Source organism: Oryza brachyantha, chromosome 5, assembly GCF_000231095.2.
Source record: "Oryza brachyantha chromosome 5, ObraRS2, whole genome shotgun sequence".
In the NCBI taxonomy this organism is placed as follows: Eukaryota; Viridiplantae; Streptophyta; class Magnoliopsida; order Poales; family Poaceae; genus Oryza; species Oryza brachyantha.
The window spans coordinates 10,526,969-10,550,161 of record NC_023167.2 but is presented as its reverse complement, the minus strand read 5'-3'; the positions used below and the strand labels follow the sequence as shown (position 1 = coordinate 10,550,161).

At 38.9% G+C, this 23,193-nt stretch overlaps 3 protein-coding genes across 4 annotated transcripts; 1 reads left to right on the top strand and 2 right to left on the bottom strand.

Annotated features, from left to right (window-relative positions):
• The first annotated feature begins 1,974 nt into the window (after positions 1-1,974).
• Positions 1,975-6,765, top strand: LOC102710127 (lysophospholipid acyltransferase LPEAT1-like). Of its 2 annotated transcripts, XM_015837624.2 has the most exons (9): positions 1,975-2,579; positions 3,431-3,550; positions 3,657-3,694; positions 4,105-4,169; positions 4,616-4,684; positions 5,080-5,213; positions 5,799-5,939; positions 6,068-6,131; positions 6,433-6,765. In XM_015837624.2, exons 1-9 carry the CDS (start codon positions 2,058-2,060, stop codon positions 6,450-6,452), a joined length of 1,173 nt encoding a protein of 390 aa, XP_015693110.2. In that variant the 5' UTR covers positions 1,975-2,057; the 3' UTR covers positions 6,453-6,765. The 2 variants fall into 2 exon arrangements, with proteins under 2 accessions (XP_015693110.2, XP_040379759.1); XM_040523825.1 differs by having other exon boundaries at positions 1,979-2,579; positions 6,068-6,446.
• Positions 6,766-8,388: 1,623 nt separating this feature from the next.
• Positions 8,389-11,619, bottom strand: LOC102721448 (CAAX prenyl protease 2). The gene is made up of 8 exons (XM_006654232.3): positions 11,211-11,619; positions 11,053-11,115; positions 10,748-10,939; positions 10,367-10,478; positions 10,125-10,193; positions 9,317-9,379; positions 8,877-8,957; positions 8,389-8,781 (listed from the first exon to the last, which is right to left on the bottom strand). The coding sequence occupies exons 1-8, from the start codon at positions 11,460-11,462 to the stop codon at positions 8,648-8,650; spliced, it is 966 nt and encodes a 321-aa protein (XP_006654295.2). The 5' UTR covers positions 11,463-11,619; the 3' UTR covers positions 8,389-8,647.
• Positions 11,620-16,980: 5,361 nt separating this feature from the next.
• LOC102721163 (developmentally-regulated G-protein 2) lies at positions 16,981-22,950 on the bottom strand. Its single transcript, XM_006654231.3, has 12 exons — positions 22,838-22,950; positions 21,874-22,004; positions 21,355-21,422; positions 21,083-21,159; positions 20,018-20,198; positions 19,864-19,920; positions 19,369-19,443; positions 18,441-18,560; positions 18,193-18,363; positions 17,869-17,982; positions 17,617-17,787; positions 16,981-17,487 (listed from the first exon to the last, which is right to left on the bottom strand). Exons 2-12 carry the CDS (start codon positions 21,941-21,943, stop codon positions 17,392-17,394), a joined length of 1,200 nt encoding a protein of 399 aa, XP_006654294.1. The 5' UTR covers positions 21,944-22,004; positions 22,838-22,950; the 3' UTR covers positions 16,981-17,391.
• Between the last annotated feature and the right edge of the window lie 243 nt (positions 22,951-23,193).

The following is a 23,193-nucleotide window of genomic DNA, read 5'->3' as shown; positions in this document are numbered from 1 at the left end:
TAAGGTTTTTTGAAACAATTCCATCTCCGCAGATGTCTTTGCATATAAACTTTTTATTCTAAAGATGAAATAAGGTTCTAACCATATGTGGACTATTTTATAACACTAAAGAACATGAAGTAGCTAGTAAAAATATAACAATATAGGTGGTGGGTGGCAATTTCATTGTCACCTCCGTTGCCTTCTTATAGATTTGGTTTTTTATTACAATATATGAGTGCTTTGTTAATTTGATGCAACAATAGATTGTAAAGCAACACTACAATCAACATGTAAGCAAGTATGAAAATCAAATGGGTCACCGCTCCACTTGAGTTACCTACCTGATCCAAATCCAGCGCTCCCTCTTCCACCCCTAGTCATGTCCCCTCTTCTCCCATGAATCGCTAAGAACATTATTATTATGCCATCCTCAAAACTAGGTTTAGCCAAGGTACTACCCCGCAAATGGATCCCACTCAAATTTCATTCTGAAGCAGCAGTTGCAACTTATAATATCGTATACTATCTAAATGGACAAAAGTGTCTCTCTACTTCTTTTTTACTCTAGTCCGATGATAAAATAAGACGAAGGGCATAAGATGATAGACTTTGCGAGCCCCAACATGATGACTAGTCTACTCTAACTCTCAGTTGAGCTTGGCACGATCTCCTCCAACTCCTACACTACCATTGACCATTGTCTACTCGAGCTACCGTGAGTGGCCATCCTCCTCCAACTCTTGCTTGAGCCCAAAATAGTCGTCTTGAGCCAGCCCTAGGGCAGGAGTGTGAGGATGGTGAAGAGGCTAGTCCTAGGGATGGACACAAACATTAGGAGTCGACAATCGGTGGAGATATGCATGATCTTTGCCTCACCCGCTCAGTGGTGATGGTTTTCTTCCATAGGCTCCTTTGTGGTAGAAGTGCAGGGAGCAGTTAGATTAGGATAAAGAAGCGTACAAGTATGGTACATTGATTGGAAGTGGAGCATATTGCTATTTTAGTGAGGTTACTAGTATTTTCTAGCCTTATCGTCGGTGAGCTAACGTGATCAGAAGAAAAACCGAAATGATTTTATCTAATATGACATTCTAGCATATAAGAGCAAGTATAATAAGAAGCTAAATTGACTCAAAAAATTGTCACATCATATTTGTGCTTAGTTGGAAGAGAGAGAAGAAGAAAGAGAAGAAAAGCGGGCTTTAGATTTACAGCCATCTACACATGGGCTCCAGAAAACTCTATGGGAGAGAGAGGTGTGGGGCATGATCTAATTGTATGGAAATTGCTATACGTACGATGAAATCTCCATAGCAGCGAACCGATTTCAGCCACTGTCACCGTGATTTTTTGCCGCACAGCTACACACCGCTACCCGCCGCTATGTGCACTGCTACATGCACTGCTACGCGACGCTGCGCTCCCGTTTACTCATACGTATAGCACTACTCTTAATCTTAATTGTATAGTGCACATATATAGCTAGCTATTGTATCAATAAACTATTAGATGATGTGTTAATTTTTAGAGTTAGTAGCTGGTTGTAATATTGGAATTTCTCTATGCTACTGTTTAAGAATGACAATTTAACCAGACACATCAATGTAATGATATTGTGGATTTTTTATTTTTTAAATCATTTTAATAAATAATTTTATTACCAAACCTCGGTGAAAAATATTTTTATTGGATGAACTTTTTGGTCACGCCACCAACATTAGCATGGCGAGATAACGCTGCCACACGAAGTATTTTGCATGGTTAGCTTGCCACGCCAGTGTCGACAATGCTGCCACGCCGATGTCGGTGGCAAATTCTATGTGTGGTTATCTTGTTACGCTAGCGTGACCAAAAGGTTCATTTAATGAAAATATTTTTCTCCGAGATTCAGTAATAAAATTATTTATATTAAAAAGGTTTAAAAAATAAAAAAATGATATGTGAGAGAATGACATAGTCCCAATTCTGTGCGTCGCCATCCATCTCCTATTCTCGATCGTCGCCGTCTCCTCGTGCCGATCCACCGCTGCTCTGCTGGCGTCAGCGCCTAGGGTTTCCCCTCCCGCGCTCTCCCCATGGCCCTCCGCGACTCCACCTCCGAACCCGATGACCGCGGCGACGGCGACGGCGACATGAGCGGCGAGGAGGAGAAGAAACTCGCCGCGAAGCCGCTGCTGTCGGGCCCGGGCCCGTCCCCGTCCCCCTCCGCGGAGACGCAGGCGCAGGAGAGCGTCGAGGAGCTCGACCGGAGGTACGCGCCGTACGCGAGGCGGGACGCGTACGGGACGATGGGCCGGGGCCCCCTGGGCGCGGCGGAGGCGGCGCGGCTGGCGGTGGGAGCGGCCGTGCTCTTCCCGCTCCGGCTGGCGGCGGGCGTGCTCGTGCTCGTCGCCTACTACCTCGTGTGCCGCGTGTGCACGCTGCGGGTGGAGGAGGACCGCGAGGACGGGGAGGGGGAGGGGTACGCGCGGCTCGAGGGGTGGAGGCGGGAGGGCGTCGTGAGGTGCGGCCGCGCGCTTGCTCGCGCCATGCTGTTCGTCTTCGGCTTCTACTGGATCCGCGAGTACGACTGCCGCTTCCCTGATGCAGCTGATGAGGTATTAGGCGCCTCCGAGTTTTGTATTTACTGTTTCATACCTCAGCAATGGAGTAGATGGATATTGTGACCATTTTTATTAAGAAAATTGATAGCATGCCACTTAGGTAGGCAGTGTCTACCACTCAATGGTGGTTTTTGTTCTCGGGCTGTTGAAATTGGAAATACATATTAGAGCCATTCTGCAATTTACTTTCAACTTCTTGGGTGAGGGTTGGGTATTGTTTGTTTTTCGAAGCATAGGTGTTTTCTGGATTGGTTCACTAGTGGTTCTGAAATGCTCTGATGATCGATAGAAAGGAGCATTTGTGTTTCTAGGAAACGAAATAATGTTCAGCTCTTGGTGACCTTTGAATAAAGTGGCACCTTCAAATAGTATGATAGTCTAATGTGATGATAACTGGATCAGTTGGTAATTTTGTTTCATTGCTTAGTTCAAGAATATGATGACAATATGCTGGATGAGGCGGTGGTTCAATGCCCTTGGTTATTTGTCTCTAGTAAATGAAAATAAGATGGACAAGGATTGAGTGTTGTATTTGTGTTTCTAGGCAACGAAATCATGTTCAGCATTGTTCTGAATTATATATACACCACTATGACAGACTGATTTTGATTTCTATCCAAGATGGGTATAGATATAGATTTTTGGGATGATTTGGTTTTGCTCTAAGAATGCACCTATGGTATTCCTATAAACAATATTTCAGTTTTTAATGATATAGGGAATATTATTAAATAATGATAAGTCTCCATAGCAGTCCAATTTTATTTTTCTTTAAATATAGAATGTTTTAGATCACCGCATCTTGTATCTATCTTATATTGAACTGGATACTCTGTTTTCATCAGGATGAGCATCAGGAACAGGACAAAGAATTGGGAAGACCGGGGATAGTAGTATCTAACCATGTATCTTATGTGGATATTCTTTATCACATGTCATCTTCCTTCCCAAGCTTTGTTGCCAAGGTACTGCAAATATGTTGTAATGTTGTTTTTGTACTTGTAATTTCAAAAAAAAAAAAAAACTTTGTTACTCATTTTGATGTGTCTTTTACACATATCATTTTTGAAGAGATCAGTGGCCAGATTGCCGATGGTTGGTCTCATAAGGTACTGGCATTCTCATTTGTATTTGTGTCTGTTGTACACATACTTTTGGTAAAAAATAGGGAAAAACATATTACAATATTGTCCTGTATTCCTGTCTCTAAATAAAAATCATTATTCAATGTTGTTTTGACCATTAATAAAATTCTATATTGAATAACCAGTGTGACATTAACTTCACTTGCTTTGTTTTGCAAGCCTGTCTTCTGTCTATTCTTCTTATAATCTTCTCTTAATGTTTCATGATATAATTTCCTTTTCTACCATAGTATGAATGTATAACAACATGGTATACCTTAAATAAAAACAGCCTATATCTATTGATGAAGGGAGTACAGACAGAATGGAAACTTAGTTGGGTTTATTCTGATGCCACGTGAATTGATTTACAAATGACTTCTGTATTCATGTAGCAAATGCCTTGGATGCATTTTTGTTCAGCGGGAATCTAAAACCTCAGATTTCAAAGGTGTTTCAGGTACTTTCTGATGTCTATAGTTTTGAGTGAATATACTTATATTGCCTTAGCTTCAGGTCAGAACATCATCTTTTTCGATTCAAATCTGAAATATGACTTGCGGCATGAGCATGACCACTTAATTTGACTGAACTGACAACATAGTATATATGTGCACATCAGACTGGTGAAACAGGTAAAACATATAGGGGCTTTGATATCAAAGGGTACATTTACTTCATATCATAATGTCCAAAAGTTCACAGTATTGAAATCAAAATAGTGTGATGAGATATTACAGTGCAATGACTGAACTAGATTACAGCACTTGGTGCACTTCTACTTTTTAAAACGTCTACTTCGGTGTTGTATAGATGGATTAATTTTCTGTTGTCATGAATATTGTTTACACTATTGGCTACAGTATTCAATGTGGTGTTGCTTTTGCTAAACCATATAATGCACAGGTGCTGTGACAGAGAGAATCCAACGGGCTCATCGACAGAAGAATTCTCCAATGATGCTACTTTTCCCAGGTTGATTCATGATAAATTCTTTGGACCTTTTGAATTCACTTTTGGTGCTAACTTTGAATATGGATAATATCAAACCATCATCCACAAACTGTCTAACTTTAATTGCAATGTGATTTTTTTAACCTAAGGAACATATTGTTGCTTTTTCACTGAATCCTCTTTTAAGAATTAAAGGTGTGTTAGGCTGTATCCATGTCCTAAATAATAAATGATACATAATGGAGCATATACAACACAATTCAACATTTTACTGAAAACTAAAACAAGAATGTGGATAGTATATGATCTGAACACATATTTACTGCAGCACTCTTTAGCTTGCTTCACTTTTTTATGTAGTTTTGATTTCCTTGTGTCATATGTAAATACTTGACTGTTACATTCTACTATTGCAGAAGGCACAACTACAAATGGTGATTATCTCCTTCCTTTCAAGACAGGAGCTTTTCTTGCAAAAGCACCAGTGAAGCCGGTCATTTTAAGATATCCTTACAAGAGATTTAGTCCAGCATGGGATTCGATGTCTGGGGTGAGTACCAATGGCTTTTATATCTTTTTACTTCTATATTCTTAAAATGGCTAGTGTTTGGCTTGAAAGCCGCAATGTTTGCCTAAATTCGGTTGCTTTGACTTAAGTTTGGCCCTCACTTGTTTTTTGCCAAATTCTTTTAAGGTTTCTTTGACATTGGCTCTGTGTTCTTTTGGTGATGTTTGATGAAAGATTATCTTATTTTCGTGATAGCTATTTAATGGTATAAACAATGCAATTAACTACTACAAAGTTGAAAATATACTTCACAAATGTGAGATGGTATAAACGATGTACTGTTTAGTAGTTTGGGAAGCATGCACGCAAAAGAGATTAATCCGGGGAAAAGAACACAGCATTCTCTTTTGATAACTTGGTAATGATTATTCAGTGGCATGCACCATGCCACCTATGCGTTTTTTCAGAACTTTGTGCAGCTTGTTCTAAACAAAGCTTAATGTCATTTTTTACTATCCATATGCTAAACAATTATAGGTTGTAGCTCCTTTATCTGTTTAACTTGTCTATGTCTCATGCAAAACATGTATCTGTTCAACCGTACTGAATGTCATGAAAAACTTTCAGGCTCGCCATGTCTTTCTGCTCCTTTGTCAATTTGTAAATTACCTTGAGGTGGTCCATTTGCCTGTGTATTACCCGTCTGAGCAAGAGAAGGAAGATCCTAGGCTGTATGCAAATAATGTACGGAAATTGATGGCAGTGGAGGTACATGCATTTATCTTTCGAAATCTTAAAATTGGTTTTTACCATTCACATTTTCTTTAAAATGCATTACACCTGAAATCTTATGTTCCATGCTAACTACTGTATTTCCCTTTCCTTTTTGTTCTTAGGGGAACTTGATTCTTTCTGATCTTGGGCTAGCCGAGAAGCGTGTGTACCATGCAGCATTGAATGGTAATAGTCTACCTCGTGCTTTACATCAGAAAGATGATTGACATGCCTTGCCGCCATGCTTCTGTATACTGATGTTGAGTGACTTGCTTGTAATCCGAGTACAGTGTGGTGATTCCTCTTGCTGAGAGGAGATATGTTAATATCCTCCAGTAGAAAACTGTAAAAACTTGTGTGGTTCAGTAATCATGTCAGTTATACATTCACATGTCTGGGACACACTTCACCATGCAATCAGTCGATGTGAGCTTTATAACTGCTACTTGTTCCAGAAACTGAATCATCTACTTGGTCTTCCCTGCAGGATTATTATGTCAAAGCTAATCTGGACATGCCTGCTGTTAATTTTCCTATTTGTCCCTGAAACATTATTGTACATGATCTGAAGTCAAAGTTTGCCATTAATTTTTCTCACCAAGGGATCCTTTGTAGATGACCACACAATTTTGCAGCAAGAATCAGCTAGGTTTTAAACCACAGGAGTTAATACATAGTGTTCAAAGGGGTTACCACAGAAATTATAGAAACTTCCGTTTTCCTACAGCACAGGATCATGTTTAGTGTTGATGTGTCATCAACCATGTTGTATCTGGTGTACCTTCCCAACTAGCGAATGTAATAGTTTTTATGGTTACCTGATATGATTTAATTCCATTTTGATAGCTTACACCATTTACTAGATTAATATGTTGATTGGTTATTCACTCATCTTGCTCGTTATAAAGGCAGAACGCCCACCCTTCACTCTTTGCATATTCAACACGTGCTGTTTACCTTTCTACTTACAATAACAGATCCCTTGCAGTAATTAATGCACATATATACCTTGCTAATTGATCTCGTGGATGGGATCATGCATATAATTTTTGCCTTTGGATCGTATACTGTTTATATCTGCTATGCTATCCAGGTTCACAAAACCATGATTATTGTGGTGATTATCGCGATAATTGCACATTTGTCAAGATAATTGCACATATCCTGATCGAAGCCGTGATTATCATCGTTCTCAAAATCGCCACGATAATTGCTCTAAACCGTGTGTTAATTGTGTTAAACCGTGCGGTTTGACATCTAAAATCGTTACGATTTTTTTTTTTGAATTTTTGAGTTTTGAATTCGCACGGTTTTTTTTACAATAATCACGGTTATCATCGCTCCGCCTAGAACCGGTTTCGGCTTCTTCCGTGATAAATGAATCCTTCCGTGATAAATGAACCCATATGATATCTACCACTATGAAGGGGCGATATGCTAGTTCAGGGTAGAAATATTTTGGATTCGCTTCCCGATTCTATTTTGGCACACTACGGAGCAGTTACCAGCAAACAAAGATGTTGACGCGTACGGACGTTTCATTTTGACCTTCGGCTCTTCGTGTATATCATGTTCGTGAACAGTTCTTATCAAAAACTCCGGCTGTTCCTTTTGTGATGTTCCTTTTCAGCACTACTGATTAATGTGTATACTCGCTATTGAGAATGCTGCTCCTGGAAATGTAGGTATGTCTCAAATTAAAACGCATGATTTTTAGAAATTTTATAGAACTTCCATATGATACCTGCAGTGAGACTGCGCTCCTAGGACCTACCTAGTACCTACCACACTAGACGGGGGATTGTTTTGGATTTTTCGTGAAAAACGCCAAACGACATGTTTGTAAACGAAAACTAATTTGCGAATAAAACTTTTATAAAGCTAAAGCTGGAAAATAAACTCGACAAAAAAAATCCTAAAATTAACTCTAAATTTAAGGTTAAGAATTTAAATTTTGGCTTATAATCAGAAGCATAAGCGAAAAGATGGGTGTGTTGACCTGGGAAAAACAAACAATGAAATATAAAATTGTTGACGACGCTTCATGTTTCTAAAAAATCATCCTAGTTTTTTTCCTTGAAATTTCTTCATCTCGATCATCCGGCGAGAAGCAAGCAAAATGCCCTTGCGATGAAGCAGGCCATGGGTTCATCTCCAATAGTTGCAGAGAATGAATAATAACAAAGGCCTTTGGTTCCGTGCTCCTACTACCGGATGATAGTCCCTCAAAATCCAACTGAAAACTTTGAAATCTGTAGTGAACAGTTTATTGACATGGACAAGCCAAAGAAATTGAAGCTTAATTTGCTCTAAGCATGGAAATTCCATGTAATCGACAGAATCTACGGAGCCAAATTAGATTTTTATCAGGCAACACATTAGCAACCTACAATATTGGAAATATAGAAAAGTACATGAAGAATAAGTAACTCTGACAGCTTTCTAATCTACACTGCATGTTACATGTGATGAAATGTAAATTTTGCAAGTATGACCCATGAGAAGGGCAAGGAATCCACATCATAGTTTTACAATCTCGCTATAAATTTCAAATGACCAAGGAAGACCGAGATTGGTATCAGCTAAAACCAGAAAAAGAAAACTGAGGGAAGGCCACTACCATCAATTAGGGTTAGCCTTGCCAGTTACTTCATGACAGCATCAGGAAGCCTTTCAGCTGTTGCCTCCAATCTAGTACTGTATTAGCTCCATCTGCAATATCCATGCCAACAACTGCACTGATCTAACCTAGCGTTGTACAATTTAGGGATTGTTGCGGGGAAAAGGAGACAGAAAAAGGACAATGAACCAGCCAGAAATGCTACTGATGCCACTCCTGGAACACACAAAGCACCAGGCAAACCAATGTAAGTTGAACATTTCTATAACATAACCATGTTTTGCTTTCTTGAAAGAAATCAAGATACACACCTTTTGTCCGCGGCGATGAGAAAACTGGCAAACCCATGATGTTACAAAATATGTGAGCAACAATTGGAGAGACGATATGCCCTGCAGTATTTTTTTAACGAAGTGATTAACAACCATAGGTTGTCAGAACAACATTAAATTTCATTCAAACAATTGAATTAGGTAAGCACGGAGGAACAACGATGAAAAGCAGATCGATGTATTCAGGAACTTGCTTTAAAAGCTTTGGTATTCTAGAAATAGGTTGCATACTGGTAACAGTGAAACTTATTATGCAAATACTACACTCAATCACAAAAAAAAAAAAGATGACATCTCAAATATAGCTACCTAAGTTATAATTGGATAAGTCATTCCTAAATAGCAGCAGAATAGTTGGAAGCAACAAAAGCACAATGTCCAATTTCCAAGAGAACACCAAAAATGGAAAAGAGCAATACCTGTTCGGATGAACAAAAACACTGCATACCACCCAAATATCACAGTGTAGCCTAACTGGATACCTGTGAATTTAAAGGCAAGGAGTTAACACAGGCCCAGCAAATGAAGCAAAAGGTAGTAAGGTACTATACGCAAAGTCATATTACACTGTTTCTAATGCTATGTTTTGAGAAAAATAGTATGTACCAAACAGCAGAATAACAGAAATATGAGGAATACATTGCAAGGTTTCTCAAGATAAGAGAAAATCCAAGAAATGCCGTCGACGAGTGCGAGTTCCATGAAATGCCATCGTACAAGTGATTTTATCTTAGAAATGTCATCGCCGTTAGGGGTTCCATTAGCAGCCCTCCATTAAGTGTTGTAAGATGAACAATGCATTTAACGGCGCAAGATGGGCAAAACCCTAATGACTAGCATTTCTAGGAGTAGGAGGTCATTTGTACGATGACATTTCTCGAAACTCGTGCTCGTCGATGACATTTCTTGGACTTGGGCATTTGTCAATTGCATTTCTTCGATTGTCTTGTCTCTAAAGAGAATGAATATAAAAGCTCTACTAACAAATATTCGTTTAGTTGTTTCTTATAGACAGATTTGAAGTTGTTACATCACTCTAGGTTGCAAGTCACATAACATAAGTAGTGAAATAACTTCATAAATCAATATATAAAAATTACTTTAATTTTACATGTTAGAAATAAAGTAAGTTAAATGTAGATCAAACAAATTTACTGTAAAGTGATAAAATCATTACAGGAAGATGCTAGAATAAAGCATAAAAGTACAAAAAAGAGAACAAAATACCTACAATCAGGAGTGATCTCATAAAATTGCGTCCCTGTTGGTGTAGTTCGAACAAATGGTTCAGGTGTGCTGTTGACAGAAAGGCTCGTTACAAATTAACAGAACATAATATTAATGTAAAGGTAAAACTTAATACAGCAATGACAAGTTAGATAAGGACAAACAGCATAGCAAGAATCAAGTTTATAATACCAAGGTGGATCACTAGCAATGAAATTTTGGTACGATATCAAAGTTATTACCTAGGCTGAAGAAAACTGGACTCAGAAATATAATGTTATATATTTTGAATCCTCCACATAGAAGAAGAGGTACCATGCAAGCCCGGAAAACCAATTCCTCTGTAATTGGTGCCTGATCAAAGGATCATACTCAAATAAATTCACTATAATATATAAAGGAAACCATTATTTCAGTAGTAACATTTGTGGCATAGCATGCTAAAGTTTTGCACAACTGGTTCTTCACCAACTGTTATTAGGTGGTAACATTGTACTCCTACATATGGATCAGATTTCATCAGTTAATTCAAACAATTCCTCATCCATCACTACGCCACAATAATATTCCATCACCAATTTACAAGGGAAAGCAATTGCATCAAAGGCAATGAGAGAACAAACCACTACGCAATTGCGCCAAACCATCACATCTCCTACAGCCACACGGATCCAGTGAGCAAGCCTCTGCGCAAATCCGACCTCCAACTCACCGTCATCTCTGCCAGACGAGCTTGCCAGTAGCCAGAGTCCCGCGACGAACGAACCGGCGTACACTAGCGATGTAAGGAGAAGGGGAATCGCCACGGCTTGAAGCTACACCAGCACACCCAACGATCTCAGAGTCGAAGCATCGCCAATTAAGCTCAAACCTGTCACTCTCTTGCTACGCGTGAAGCACTACACTAAGCGAGGTTGCTTAAGCTCACCAGGTGATCGCTCCGAAAGCCAAACACGGCGAGCGCGTCAGCCGAATCTCCCATGCTCCACACCTGGGAAGGAGGAGACGAGGGGACACTGGGGATGTGAGATTCGGGGTCCAAACCTAGAGATTTCGAGGGTTTAGGGTTTAGGAGGGGGCGCTCACGCGGAGGAGGGAGGCGGTGGCGAGGACGGAGGCCGCGGAGGAGACGGCGGCGCAGGCGAAGCGGCGGTGGAGGAAGGCGCGGAGCGAGGTCGGGGGCGGGAGGCGGAGGACGACCGTGGGGGCGTAGAGTACCGCGACGTAGGATACCGCCATGGCGGCGGACGCGGCCACCGCCGCCGCGCCGGGTATCGCCGGCGGCGGCGGCGAGGAGGAGGAGGAGGCGAGGTGGTGGAAGCTCGCCGGCGTCGCCATTAGCTGCCTCCAGCGAACCTGTCTGGTGGTACTCGGCGCGAGGATACTGCGCGGGGTGCAAGAGGGGAGCCGTAAGGAGGGGAATCTCAGCCGTGGCAGGGCGGCGGCGGTGGCGGTGACGGCGGACGGCGGCGAGGACGCTGGACTGGACTGGAGAGGGAGCTAGTCAGTTATTATTAGAACAGGAAGTATAATATAAGATATTTGACTTGGTGTTAATGTTTGACTATTTATTTTATTAAAAAATTTTAGTATAAATATAAAAAATGATAAGTCATGCTTAAAGTTTTTTTAATAATAAAGTAAGTCACAAGCAAAATAAATAATATTTCTATAATTTTTTGAATAAGATAAATGGTCAAACAAAAATAATCAAACATCTTGTATTATGAAATGGAGGAAATATTGTTTATATATGAAAAGCATATAATAGTTGGTTATGGGTACCATAAATAAGAGATACTCCCTCTATTTCATAATGTAAGATATTTGATTTTTTGGTTGTAACGTTTGACTATTTGTTTTATTCATAAATTTAGTATAAATATAAAAATGACAAGTCGTGCTTAAAGTTATTTTGATAATAAAGTAAGTCACAAGCAAAATAAATGATATTTTCATGATTTTTTGAATAAGACAAATGATCAAACATTGCAAGCAAAAAAGTCAAACATCTTAAATTATGAAACGGATGGAGTATATTTTATTAATATATTTTTAGCTATGTATTTATATATATACTAGAAAATTGCCCGTGCGTTGCTACGGGTGAAAATAGTATTAATTGTACATGGTTCAGTCTTTAAAATTTGTTGTAGGGTTAGATGTGTGGGTATGTATTTACAGAGGATGAGCGTGCCACGTCAAGAAAAAAAATTTAAGCATGATTTATTATTTTGTATATTCGTATTAAAAATTTTGAATAGGATGAACGTATATCCAAAAGTTGATTTTGTTTGTATAATTGTCTTCACGATGGTGTGTCTAGTCACTCTCGCCTTAAATTTTATTAACCGATTACCGATTAATTACTCAATCACGCAGGAAAACGGACAATGTACGAAAAACAGATTGACAGCGAGGCGATGCTGCGGCCCATAACGGCTCAATCTATATAGTGAGCTTAATTAATAGGTAATCGCTCCTTAAATTTTACTTGCCCATTAATCGCTTAACCACGCACGAAGATGGATGACGGACGAAAAAACAGGCTAAATCATTTTTTTTAATAATAGTAGGGATAGAGATGTATTATAGTTTATTAGCTCCTCAAGAACAATCCATCGTCAGTACAAATATGAAAGCACGAGCTTCGAGCTCTATCAGATTAGTTTCAATAGCAATTAGTTACAATAGCAAACTATAATCTAACTATAAACATATTTTAAGAAAATAAGAGAAGATAGAAAATCACTAAGTTACAGATTTGTAGCCAGCTATAGCACGGACTTCAAGATAAAATATGTGTATAACATCTAAAACATAGTAATATATGTTTGTAGGTAATTATTATTATATAAATTAGATATTAAATTGACATGGGAGGTAATAAGTTAACTATACTATTAAAGACTACAAACATAATGAGATATGACCGACCACCCCTCCTGTATTACTTCCCAATTCTGCCGTGTCGGCCATTGATTCGATGCCCTCCCGCGCAGCAAATCAGAGATGGCCATGTGGCCTGTACGGCTGCCTTTCTCCTGCTCGCGGCCACGCGAGGTGCGGTCAGGCTCGGCCACGCTTCGTCTTCGTCGTGTGCCAAACCAGCTCCTGCCATGCGTCGTACGGGCGATGCCGCTCTTGCCTGAGACGCTGCCAGAGCACGCGCGTCCTGACGACGGACGAAAAAGCAGGCAGAATCGTTTCCGCTTTTTATAATAGTATAGATTGACCTATCACATATATTGACGATGGATCTTGTTTTTTACATTCGTGGTCAGCTTGCAACTGTTCAGTAACTCACTCAATCTCTTTCATCACCTCTATTTTCTGCCGAGACATGCAATTCTAAGTGGCATTCTTATAGTTAGTATATCTACCTTTATTATACTTGCTCTTAGTGTTTAGTGTTTACAAGGAAACAATCATGCTTGCAAAATTTTGACAAGTTGACACTTGTCAATTTCCAAATATTATTTCATAAATGAATAATTCATGCCAAAACCAATTATATGAACGTATCTCGATGGAGCTAAGCTATAACACCTCAGCGCTATTAACATTGGTGTTAAACCCTTCCCCAAGACAATGTGTTTAGCGTAGGGTATTGATAGCATAGGTGAAGTGTTTTGACTTTTTGACTGAGGCCCTGTTTTCTGGTTGGTTAAGTAGTCGACGTGAAAAACTTAGAAACGTATTAGTATATATGATTGTTTAATTATTTGATATAAAAATTTTCAAAAATAGTCTGATATGATTTTTTTAAAGCAACTTTTCTAAAGGAAATTTTCGCAAAACAAAACAAATTGTTTAACGGTTTGAGAAATGTGCGTATGAAAAACGAGAAAATCTAGGTTATAAATGCTTACAAGCAAACGCGGCCTGAGGGTGAAGTGTTCTGGTTCTTAAATCGAGGCCTAAGGTTCAAACCCATTTTTTAAATCTCTAGTCATTTAGACATTTCAAACTATTTTGGATTGGTGCCAATTTGCTACCACCTTGAGTACCAAGTTTTTGGTATTTTCAATAGTACTCTTAAGTGGTTTGGATTGAAGCCAATGATTTGGCAATATTTTGGCTTTTGTTGATTACAAAGAAAACGTGATCAAGCCAACTTGGATGAATGTAATTGTAATTAATATTGCAAAGACATGTCTAGGTTTTGTCACTTACTCCCTCCGTTCCTTATATAGGGCATAACTCCCTCGGACACCGATACTAAGGTAGCACAGTCGTTTTATTGGGCTAGCGCAAGCGACGCTTCGCTCCGCCTGTGCAAGACTTTGCATGCCGCTGCGCACGCATGCATGCATACGGTTTCTGCTGGCATCCTGCCCGTGAAAATATTTGCATGCATGAGTTTAGGGTCGATGCGTAACTAATTTAATAACGCTGGCTTGTATGTGCATGCGCCTTGTATTCTTGTACAGTTTGTAAAACCAGTTACGCCTATATAAAGAAATGGAGAGAGTAAAAAATTTGGTAGGTAGAAATCCAAAGAGCCCTTCAATTCAACCTTTTGTCTACCTCCAATAGAATTGACCCATGCGCCATGCTAATATAGTTATACTGCTGCATAGTCACATCAATTGTCATGGTATCAATACCAGTATAATCGTTTCAAGGTTATTTGAATGGATTTTTATAATTTATGATGAAATACCTACTTGTGTAGTAATTTTCAAGCTATTTACTTAAGACTATATAGGCTTGTTTGGTAGATAGAATAGGAAAATAATATCCCATTTTCTGAATGGTAACATTGCATTTCTTCTCACACCTCATTTTATTACTTTATCCATCTGCCTACCCTATCCAAACATGCGTAACCCTACTCAATCCCTATTTTTTATGTCTTGCACATTGTTAATATTTATTGTAAAAAATAAAATGTATTTCTAAATATACACCCTTTGACCATGCTATTATATTTGGCGTGGCAAGATAATATCACCATGACATATTTTATTCTTATGGTAGTATTTTTAGTCATGTCGGTTTAGTTGACGTCCTTAGCTTCTAAGGATGATAAAAATAGAAAATGAACTAATGTAGGTAAAAAAAAATCCAAGAAACAGGTACTAAGGATTCACGAGCTATTTGAGGGGATTCAGAATATCACATACTTCATTCGAAAAGAGTTTACGCTTGACTTCTTTACTTGTCTCGTAAAGATTTGCACCCATATCTTTTCACTTCTGCTTATTTTTATAAGCCAAAATTTGAATTTTCAATATTAAAGTTGGAGTTGATTTTGGAGTTTTTTCACCAACTAACCAAAGTTTATTTTTAAGTTTTGCCTTTTTTATCGCTAAAAATATGTATATAAAAGTATTATTCACATTTTTTTCGTTTAAAATATACATCAACCCCTTTATTTATATAGCAATCATTGTATTGTAGTTATTAATAAAAGATGAGAACAAGTTTGTTGGAGTATGAGAAAGTGAGGAACCAGTGAAGAATATTTTAGTCTTTTAATTATTTTATTGATAAGAGTAGAATAGAAGTATTTTTTAAATGGAGGCAGTACTTGCTACCGTCTCCACTGGAAAAAACGGGATCCTCTGTGTGTTTAAGAACAGAATGTAGAGACGCTACAATAATTTTGCATTAGCCCATATTTTTGTACATCCGATCTCCATCAAACGACTAAAAGGCGACACTATAATTCTGTGTTAGTATAAACCGTGAAATATAGTATGACTGCGTACTGTTAGGGCACTGGTGCTACAATATTTTGCTACTGTTCTAATATAAATCCCTGTAGCACCAGACTCATATCACTTTTCAAACAGTTTGCTCTGCTCTTACTGAAGACTCAAACGCCTCCGCGGGCAATCTGCATGTACCCTAGACCAAAGTTTTTTTTTTTTCCTTGCCTAGATACAGTAATGCCTCCGCTGGCAATCCGCATGTACCTTAGACCAAACCTTCTGTTTTCTTAGCTACAGTAAACATAGTTTCATACATATGTCTACCTAGGGCTCGTGACAAGTGGAGGACCTAGGATGGTCGCCCCTAATGGCTAATGCCCTATCCTATGATCGGTCCTGCCAGCAGGTGGCAGTGTTATCCTAATATGCCATTGCCAATGACAGCCTCATTCTTTTTAATTAGTAGAGCAAAACATTTTATTAGCGACTAAAAAATAATTTATAAGAAAAACTTATATACATGTGTTTTTAGAGATCTAAAACAAAGATAAAAAATAAATATAATAAAAAAAACTCCAAAACCAACTTTTAATTTAAGTTTTAAAATTCAAAATTTACACCCCCATCTGTTGGCTTTTAGCATAAGTAAAAAATTTAAATTTTCAACCTTAAATTTAAGTTGATTTTTAAGGTTTTTACCAAAGTTTGTTTTTCTACACTTGGCTTTTAGATCCCATGAATACATGTATAAATGTTTTATTCACAAATTATTTTTCGTTTGTAAATGTCGTTTGTCTTTATCCTCAAAAAATAAAAAAGATGACCCTCTTACTTATAATCATAAGCAAAAGATAAGGGTGTGAGATTGGTTCAGCTAAACACTGCGGTTTTGGAAACGGACTTTACTCCGGTTGTTTTTCTAAAATAAATTTTAAACAAGTGATAGAAATAAAAAAAAATCCAACCCAAACGGCCCCAAAGGTGAAGTAGATGAATCACTATCCAGTAGACCAAAATCGTTTCAGTAAAATTACCATTTAATAAAAATACAAATAAATTTTGGTCAGTGCTGGCTAAAATGGACTTGCAAGGATCCATGGCAGGCAAAGAGTTTCACCAATTTAATTAATTTAGGTAGATGCAAACTTCTGGGATACGTCGTTGATGATCAAGTAGGAAAAAAAAAAGAGCCCCAATTTCCATTAGCCACCATCCGTTTTGGATGAGCGGTCCAGAATTGATCAAATCCCAGGCTCCTCATATATGCATTATTAAGTTGCTGATTGCACTGCAGTGAGCATCGAAGTCCACATTGGACATCAACACATCTAACACAGCCGCAGTACATCCATTTGCCGTCCGTGTTTGCCATGGTGCATAGATACAAAGCATACACAATGATGTTCATAGGTTGCACGGCAATGGTGTTCTTCAGAGAGATACAGGAGGCAAGGAACCGGGTGAGTGCTCAAATATGGCCCTTTCTGGAGGCACGAAATAGGCCTGCACATTGCAAAAAATAGCGCACTGCTCAACCAGCTTTACATGATCCATGATACGCTCTATTGATGATGGAACTGCCGGCAAAACTGCGGTTTGTGTCCTGATCAGGTCTTCAGGGGAGCTTTCTTCTCCCTGTCGGATATGCGAGTGGGTGCATTCGTGTGCGACTTGAAGCGGCCTCGGCCACCCTCCTCTTTCTCCTGGAAGTTTCAGTTCACAGATTTAGGCAGTTATTAATAAAATAGTTGCATGCGCAGCTGTTAAAAAGGAAAATTTTCTGCACAACTTAAGAGAGATGATTTTGTTGTTTTAAAGAGTGATGAAGTAACCTTCTTCTTTACTATCTGGACAACATCCTCATCTTGAAGAACATGGCCAAGCCCACAGTGTTGTGGGTAATGTCTTGCACTGGTTCCCCATACAAGTACATACTTCACATCCTTCAGCAAACTCCTATGGATATGGTTGCAGAAGTCTTCAACTGTGCAGCCGCCTCTATCCTGATGACACAAAACCGAAGCCATCAAGCATATTGCAGTCATCGAAACATTAGTGCAAGCATCGGAGTGAAAAAAGCTTACAGTAGATAGAACGACTGGATCTGTGAAATCAGGCTGCTGTCCCTGTGGCTTTGTATACACTCTCACTAGCCCCATTTCCTCCCACATTCTTGCCAGTAGCCTGTCCAAGTTTAGCTGCAAAGAAGATATAATTTCAGTTACATCCAAGATAAAAATAAAACCACAAAAAGGAAAAGACAACAAATTGGGGACACAAACTGAATATTTCTGCATGCATGGCGATTTTAAAGATGCTCACACAACAGTAGTGCCAATGGAAATACCAAAAACAATTTTCGAGGATATAAAATTCAATAGAGAGAAAGCAGATAAGATATAACATGCCTGCAAATTGCAGCTGATCACAAGCGAATTTGGTTGCCGAGCAAGATTATCCACATCATCGATACCAACAACATCAATCTTGTTATATACATAAACACATTTTATGTACTTTCGATTTCCTTCAATAACATCGATGAGATCATCCACGGTAGCATCCTCACGGAATAACACCTAAGGAAAACCAAATAATTGTGTTAATCATGCACGCACACGCGCGTGCACACAATCATATGAGCGCACATGCACACCTCTGCGTTGTGAATTTTGTACTCATGCAGTATCTGATAGCAGAGCTTCTCATCAACATGAGTCAAGGGAATCATGCTGTTGAAAGAAATTCCACCAGTCTTCTTCCTTTTGAAATATATCTATTGGTACACACGGAAGTGATTATTAGACCAGGAAGAATAAACAGTATAGATACATATGAAATGATTCATTAGCAACAGAGCATATAGATTACAAAGAGCAACACCAATTGTATGCACAGGACTATGTAACACCGTATGTAAGACTCAATCAAGGAACTAGTCAGCAGTGTCCCTACATCTCTTTGACATCCCACTGTCCAACTATTTATTGTGATTTTTGTTATAGCATATAGTATACAGTTCTCATTTGTAGATAAGCCAATTTCAACAGACAATATCTCATTTGAATTAGTTCAACAAATAGTTTCACATGAGATAATGTTCACTGTGCAGAACCACGCTTTGCCTCTACAACATTGGGCTTGCTTGACATATATATTTTACGTGGGAAAACTATTCTAGCACAGAAAATACATTTATTTTTAAAATAATTTAGTTAAACCATTTTCATATTGGCTCACTTTTGTGCACGGTCAGACAGACAGATCTATGTGGGAACTAACTTACCACTGCTATGTTTACTATCAGTGTTCAGTAGTTTGACAAATTATCTGGCAGAGCAAGGGAAGCTGCAGTCATCTGTTTCACGCACTGCTTTTTATGAAGGCAGGCGTGTACTTTTCCTAGATGATAATGTAGACCTGGAATTAATCTGAATCATTCCCACAATGCTTACGATGTCATGCACTTCTGTTTGTTCATTTGTTGGGACTTAGAACCAGATGACATCAATGTTGTTTGAACGCTGAATGGGCGGTCTGTTTTATGTTTTCATTGTTGCATCCTAAACACCCTAAGTGTTTACCTGAGGAGGCCTTTTGTTCAGACGGAGTCCAACAGCTTCCAATTCTCTAGTTAATATTTGGCGGTGTCCTTCACTCTGAAATGAAAATCAGAACAAGAATCCAATAAGCAAAGAGCTCGCTTGGATCATGTTCAATCACATATAGAAGGGAAAAGATTGAATGCAATTGTAATACTTTTATTAAGAAAAGAAAAGGAATTCCATCAAACTCCACCTCTTGATCTGCAACAATCTAACCTTATGCACTCTCCACTAAAATCTTCAAAGAACTTTCCAGTAACTAAGAAATTGACAAATTCATTTAAAGACGGTTTATAAAAATTCCTCACTTTATGGAACATAGAAAGATTTTGTAGTTCATCTGAGACTATCAAACCAATAAACTATACAAAAAATTGGAGGCTCCGAGCCTTTGCAACAAAAAGAGAACTCTTCAACAAAGTAAGAAAGGCTACAAAAGCAATGAAGCAAAGCTTATACAGTTACACTACTTACCTTCGAGGCATCCAGAACCATGAGCACAAGATCTGATGACTTTGCGACAGCAATGACCTAAAATGATTAACATAGTAAGTAATAATACAATTAATTTTGGGGTAATAAAAAGCCAATACATATCATGATAATAAAAAATAAGAACAAAATTTACCTGTCTACCACGCCCCTTGCCTTCTGATGCACCTTCAATGATACCAGGAAGATCAAGCAGTTGGATTTTGGTATCATTGTAGTGGATAATACCAGGGATGCAAGTGAGAGTTGTGAACTCATATGATGCAGCTTCAGAATGTGTCCCAGTCAACATAGTCAAAAGAGTTGACTTTCCAACACTGCAATATGAATTTTCAACACATGAATCATAATGATGTAATAAATCTAAGCAAATAAAAAGACTGTGACCTTACAGTATTTAATAGATTCTTGAGGCATAGATGTTTTAATCTTAAAATTGAATTTAATAAACATCATACTCACATGCATAATATCAGATGCTAGAAAATATGAATACATGGATTACCATGGGTCATCAGATACTTAGATATCCAATTACCATTATATATTTAAGCTGGTAGTTGTAAGAGTTACTACCTCCTCCTCAGCATACTACTAAGAGCATCTCCAAGAGAATGGCTAAATTTTGACTCTCCAAATCGAAATTTAGACATTCATTTTAGTTTTGGCAACTCGAATTCTGATAGCATCTCCAAGAGACTCTCCATCCCCACTCTCCAAATTTTGGCAAGGGGAGGATGACAAGATGATCCCACCCACGTGGGACCCACGAATAGCAATTTTGCTAGTGGAGGAATAAGTTTCCAAATTTGGCAATTGAGGACTCAAGTTTAGCCATTCAAATGGCATGGCAAATCAAATAGTCACTCTCTTGGAGGACATTTTTTGTGCAAAATTGCCAAATTTAAGTATGGTAAGTGAAATGGCCATTCTCTTGGAGATGCTCTAATAGTCTAGTTCAAATTTGAACTAGAATGGTAGTAGTATTTTGAGATGGATGTAGAAGAAGACAGGCATGCATAAGAATATGATACGAGGCAGACAATAATATATTGAGAAGATTATATTACACCAGGTTCTTATACAGTTATACTAATCATAACAGACTCCGTGAATTATAAATTTATTGCTACAAACTGAAGCTTAAAACACATGTTTTTAGGGTATTCAATTTGTAGGGATTGTAGGCGAGGAGAGAGACCTGGGAAATCCAATAAGTGCAACACGACCATGCCCAAATTTCGTGACTTCAAAACCGTCTCCTCCGCCAGCAGAACCCTATATGACCAAAATGCTGTAGATGTCACAACAGAAATTCATGGAATCCCATTGACTATTTCTCCTTTGTATATTACCAAAAAGAAGACTAACATGATATACGTCAAGATGAAATACGAAAAGAAGACTAACATGATATTTCCTACCCTATTTGCGACAAAATATTTCAATTAAATGCTCCAACTTCATAAATACCTTAGGGGGCTCTAATAATTGTGTCCTCAACTTTGCTATTTTTGCTTTCAGTTGTCCAAGATGGTATTCTGTAAGACAAAGAAATAAAAATTATTCCCAGATAACAGTATGCAAGATATTTCTCAGACAAATTGAGTATCAATGTATCAGTTGTTAATAGCAACTTCATTTTCAGATCCATAAATTTCATATATGTAGGTGCAGAAAGTCACAAACAAGTACCCCACTGGCAATCATTAATCAAAATGTCCATACCACTGAGTAGCAACATCATGACCAGAAATTTTAGCAACAAAATAAACTAGAAGGATGAAAATCGTCAATGGTCAGTAAAACTAAAGAAGCAAATGATGAACCAAGAAGTCCAGAAAATTAGCATGTACTTGTGACGCTCATTTCACATCCATCCAAACCACCAAGTTAAATCTTAGACCAATCATTGACCCAGTGAAACATACCTTATATAATGAAAGAAATTAAAAAAATAATATGAAGAAATGAAGATGAATTAAACACAACCTGTTGCTTTGTTTTTTTGCGTCCGAGCCATCTCGGCTTCAATCTCCTTGATCTTCTCAAGGATACCCATCTTTTAACTTGTGAGTATGCAAACTACTCCCAGGTAGGTGAATGAACTTGCAGCCAACAACCTGTAGCAGAATAAAAGAAATGAGAGTCTGCTAAGAATTAAGAACTTAAGGTAAAAGGAGAAGGGCACAACCCTGGCTGCAAAATGCAAATTATAACGCAGTAATTTGTGCAAGCATCTGAGACGAGCTACAGCTCTATCGCCAGACCCCAGCATTGAAGGCAGAGATGGCAAGGGGAAGATGGCCATCCCTTAAGATTAATGGAGAGAGGATGACCATCCCACATAAAGTGGGACCAATTCTGGTACTTAACCCCTCGGAAGAGGGATCAAACTTTGGCATTACCATTTACGACTACTTCCATCACTACCACTATTCCCACTAATAGGTGATTGCACAACGCTTTTTCTTGCACATTCAGCCTTTTGAGTTTTGCTCCCTATAATTTAGAAACAGTTTCAATGCAAATTATACTGAATTTCAACCGGCTGTGATTGAACTCAAGTGTCAAATTGTCTGTTTAAATGCCATCCGGCATCCGATTTTCCATATATCCAATTTGTACTAGATAAGGATCAAGTTCGCGACCGAGCATACAAAAGTAGATATGCAAGAAACAAATCTTCCACAGTAAAGCAGATACGCAGCGAACTTCCCCGTTCTGAAACAGGATTGAGATAACTAATCGGAGGCAAGACAGCTACAGAGCACTGAGACGGGGAGCCCCCCATTCACGCGCCGAGTTCCGCGGATTCAGGCCAACTGATCTGGAGTTTCCTATTTTCTAGTGGCCGTGATGCGACGCGCCTTGCAGCGGCGGTGCCCGAGAGGAGTTAGCCACGCGGGAGACCCCGTGGAGGAGGCGGAGGACTGCGGAGGGAGGTGGCACTTACCCTGGCGGCGCGGTGAACGGCGAGGTCCGGAGCCGGCGGCACGAGTGGAGAGCACTGGCGGCGGCGGCCTCTCAACCCTAGTGGACAGCCCAATCGGTCGGAGAAGGACGGAGCGACGGTGTTGCCCCGCGCTTGGTTGTGCGTGAACTGCCACGCTCCGCAACTAGTTTGGTCCTCCTCTTGGGCCGTGCGTTCCCCACCCGTGGAATAAGTCAATTTGAGGTATTTCAACTTTTCACTTAGTTTGATTTTCGTCCCTACATCGTAAAACCAGATGTTCCTTAACTTGTAAACCCATTGACCCAATACAAACTAGATTTCTCAGCAGTATTGTCGCTGGTTTTGGTAACATGACG